The 3888-nt window shown below is 42.7% G+C and overlaps 2 protein-coding genes across 2 annotated transcripts; one reads left to right on the forward strand and one right to left on the reverse strand.

The window, feature by feature from the left end:
* Window positions 1-755: 755 nt before the first annotated feature.
* Window positions 756-1313, forward strand: PHALS_12416 (Elicitin; the record flags this gene model as incomplete). Its single annotated transcript, XM_024727957.1, has 1 exon — window positions 756-1313. One exon carries the CDS (start codon window positions 756-758, stop codon window positions 1311-1313), a length of 558 nt encoding a protein of 185 aa, XP_024578482.1.
* A 157-nt stretch (window positions 1314-1470) lies between these two features.
* PHALS_12417 (uncharacterized protein) lies at window positions 1471-2712 on the reverse strand (the record flags this gene model as incomplete). Its single annotated transcript, XM_024727958.1, has 1 exon — window positions 1471-2712. One exon carries the CDS (start codon window positions 2710-2712, stop codon window positions 1471-1473), a length of 1242 nt encoding a protein of 413 aa, XP_024578483.1.
* Between the last annotated feature and the right edge of the window lie 1176 nt (window positions 2713-3888).

The raw sequence follows: 3888 nt of genomic DNA on the forward strand, positions 1-3888 counted from the left end.
TCTTGTGGTTCGACGTTGTCGACAGGGTCAAACTGAGTATCTTGTAAAGTGGCGGAAATACTCCGACTTCAAGAACTGACGGGAGTTTGAAGTGTTATTTCGGCAAGACCGCTCACACGTCATAAACCATTATGGTCAGAGTATCACAACGTTCCGCGTCGTCGTACGCCCCGCACTTCTCGACTATAGCCAGGAAAGCCGAAGGGTCATGAGCTGAGCTCTAGCTATGACCCTGAGCTGCTGCGGTCGCAGAGATACCCGTGTGAGAGACCAAAGACCTCGCGATGAACAAATCAGTTTGATTAGGCGCAACAAGTTAACGTTTTTAATGCATTTAGATCATGTTGCAAGTGAGTAGGATAAACTATCTCAGAAGTGAAAAGGCATTGTATCGTCTCAATTATTGCAGTAACTCATGTCAAAACCTTGATTAAATATAACGACAGCGCATATCAAAATAACCTGAATTGAATAGCACACTTATTGGCTTTTTTAAGCTCAACACAATCCCACACCATCGAGGTGATCAACTCAAGAATAGGCGTCTGAAAAATTATTTAAGACGCCTATTCTTGAGTTGATAAGAGCAGCAGTTGCAGCTTTCCAACAGTAGCGTCTCACATAAGAGCCGCTACTTTTGTTACATTTATATACAGTAGTCAGACACGCTCGAAAATGCTCGGGTTTATAAATCCATTACTCATTATCTCATCTAGTGGTATATCAGATTGCTCTAAGCTTGTCACGACAACATCATGAAGAGTGTTCTTTTGTCGGGTTTTGCAGTCGCTGGTGCAGTCAGTCTTGCCGTCTCAGCTACTCAGTGCGATCTGAAAAGTATAAAAAACACTTTGTTGTCTAATTCAACTATCAAAGCAAAACTGGATCCTGCGCAAATAAAGTGCAGTGAAGACTCTGGAATTGACATGTTTGCAATCACGGAATTCCCGTCGAAGGAGACAGCACTTGAAATTCAGCAGAGCGACAAAGGTTGTAATATTCTCATCAACCTCATCAACGGCTACACCAATATCAACACGCAATGCACCATTCAGATAAATGGGACCACCGTGACGTATGGAAGGTTGATCAGTGACTTTCTTGATGGAAAGACTGGGAATGAGACTGATTCTGTTAGCTCTTCTGGAAGTGAGAGCGAGTCTTCTAGCTCAGCATCCACGTTTGGAAACAGTGGGAACTCTTCGTCATTGCCCTCCACATCCGGTGCATCAACCTTGTCGCTGTCTTTGGTGACTTATGGAGTCATTGCTGCTATCACGGCAACCACGTGCTACACAAGCGAGTACGTTTAAGCTGCCTCAGTATAAGTGGAATACTGATCGAGAGGAATCGAATTATAAATCTTTATCTGATATTCTAATTTCACATTATTTATCAATATATAAACGGTATTATCGTAGACAGCTGGGTACACTTAGATGATGAAATAGATGTACATGATATCGCTCGCTATGATAAGAGATAATCGATGTCGATGCGACATCGCTTCTGAGCAACTTGGTTATCATCCTTCGAGTTGGTACTAAAGCTGTCAGCATTACGAGTACCATTTTCATCGCCAACAAAACTGTCGTTTTTTGTTAGAGTAACTGGATCTTGATGAGCCTGAACAGGTTGTTGAACCCTGGTGTTGCTTGCGTCAGTATCTCCGAGTTTGCACTCATCGACTATTCGAGCCTGCTGCATCATCAACACGATGTCCGAGACAGTGGCTCCAGCTTGTACTAATGATTCCACAAAGGACACATTAGAGTCATATACTGATATGCGACCTGTTGGTGAAAACTGAAAGCGATTCACTCCATTATAGACAATCTCACGACCGATAAATTTACTCTCCAACTCCTTGTTGCCAGCGGCATATGGAAAAACATTTTTAAATGTAGCTTGAGAAAACACGACATGCAAATCTGAGCGCACCGTCACAAGTGGGTTGTCTTCTTCTCCAGACACTTGGACGCCGACAACAACGACATTAATACTAGCGTGATAACTCGTATATCGTCTCCATTGGTCTATTAGTGCTTCAGTGCCACTTGTGTCTCCAAACTGCATCGTTGCGTCCATAGCACACTCAAGAAACGACAATTGCTTCCTTTCAAACGAGTCGTTCGAGCTGTCAATAGATTCGCTCATGAGGAGCGCCGGTCGCTTTTGACCAAGGCTATAAATCGAGGGCATGCCTCGCTCGAACAATGCAAAGTACTCGCTAACTAAGCGCACGAGAGAGCCGTCCAGACTGTTGCGACTATGCAGCGCCTTATTCGCGCGAATATTACACAAAAAATCAAGGTCGGCGACTTCCTGATGCAGCGAATTTACAAAATCCACCAGATCGTCCTCATATTTCTTGCGTCGAGCACGGTACGCACGGCCGCGCTCACTATTCGACTTGGAGTGTTTCATGATCCCTAACAATAAAGAATCGTCATCGGAGTCATCGTGCATTCCATCCATGTGTCGCATCACTAGTTGAGGAGTAGCTATCCGCACATATGTGCCACATGACGGCCCGGAGGCGTTGAGCCCGCGCATTATGGCGTCCCAAAGCTGAGTACGTGGCGGCTCGCCCAACCGTAGGCGTAAAGTTGGTTCTTCGTAAAGAAGATCGCTTTCAAGCTCCACCACACGCGCGTCGTTAGTAACAGATCTCTCCGAAGGAAAAATAACAGGCGACCTCCAGCGATGCATTGCTGGGACCTCGCACGTGTCAGTGTTATCGTAAATGAAACATCGCAGAATATTCTTATCGTGATAACGTTCCAAAAAAAGTGTTGAGGAAATAGCGGATAGAAAGTTACTCACACAGTTACATGATACATTTTAAATGTTGGGTACCCATATGAATCAAGATCAGAGCGATATAACTACTTCGGCATCTTTGCAGCTACTTTGGGCGAAATGGGAGATGAAGAAGTATAGTATTTAGCTCAAATATAGCCAAGGTGCACCACATTTTGCTTCGTTTTTGTGCACGTCTTTCGAATTGGCTGCATACTTACAGTAGAGCCCATTCGTCATATGTACAGTACGCTACTTGCACTTCTGAAAAGTCTAGATATGTGTCACAATGGACGAATTTATTTGGTTTTATTCTACATACGCTTTTTCATATGAGACAATAACAGATTATAGTAAACAAAAGTTTTGGACACAGAACATACAACGTCTCAAAAACTTTGATCTCGGTCAATGTGATCATAAGAATGCTACGATGTCATACCACGAGATCTTGACTGCTTCTCAGAACTGCTACGAACAGTAATCGCAGCAAATCCTGATACAAAATCTCAGTAGAAAAGTCATGTTGCTATCCTCAAGTATTGAGGTGAAATGATACGTGTGAATGTTTGGAAGCATAAATATCGCACTAATAATAAATCTTTCAGACGTGTTTTTACGACATAGATGAAACTGACAATCGATCGCCTTTGTTCCCCGCATTTGGTATTCAATTCGTTTCTCCCAACTATCCAAATTCGAGTATGACAACTAGATTTAGTTATCTATTATATGTGAATATCGTTCTCGTCCACATATTAGATTAAGCATCTTCAATTTCGATAATATATAAATTTGTAAACGCGTTGGTCAATATGTCAGTCTACATACTGTCGACCCAAGATAATTAGTCTTACTTGATGCGAGAACGTGCTGACGAATCAGCTATTGAGTCGCACATTTACGTGTTTCTCGGTAGCCAAATTTTTCCCGCTCAATCTGCTTGATGACCGCAGAGTTGTCGATCCGCGTGGTCATCGTATCCATTCATTTCTCACCAATTATAATGTTGAAACTTGGATCCAAATTATATGAGACGACCCAGAACCAAATGATACTAATCAACCATTTAGAGTTATCGAGATA

The sequence above is a fragment of the Plasmopara halstedii genome (genome assembly GCF_900000015.1).
Source record: "Plasmopara halstedii genome assembly, contig: Scaffold_614, whole genome shotgun sequence".
In the NCBI taxonomy this organism is placed as follows: Eukaryota; Oomycota; class Peronosporomycetes; order Peronosporales; family Peronosporaceae; genus Plasmopara; species Plasmopara halstedii.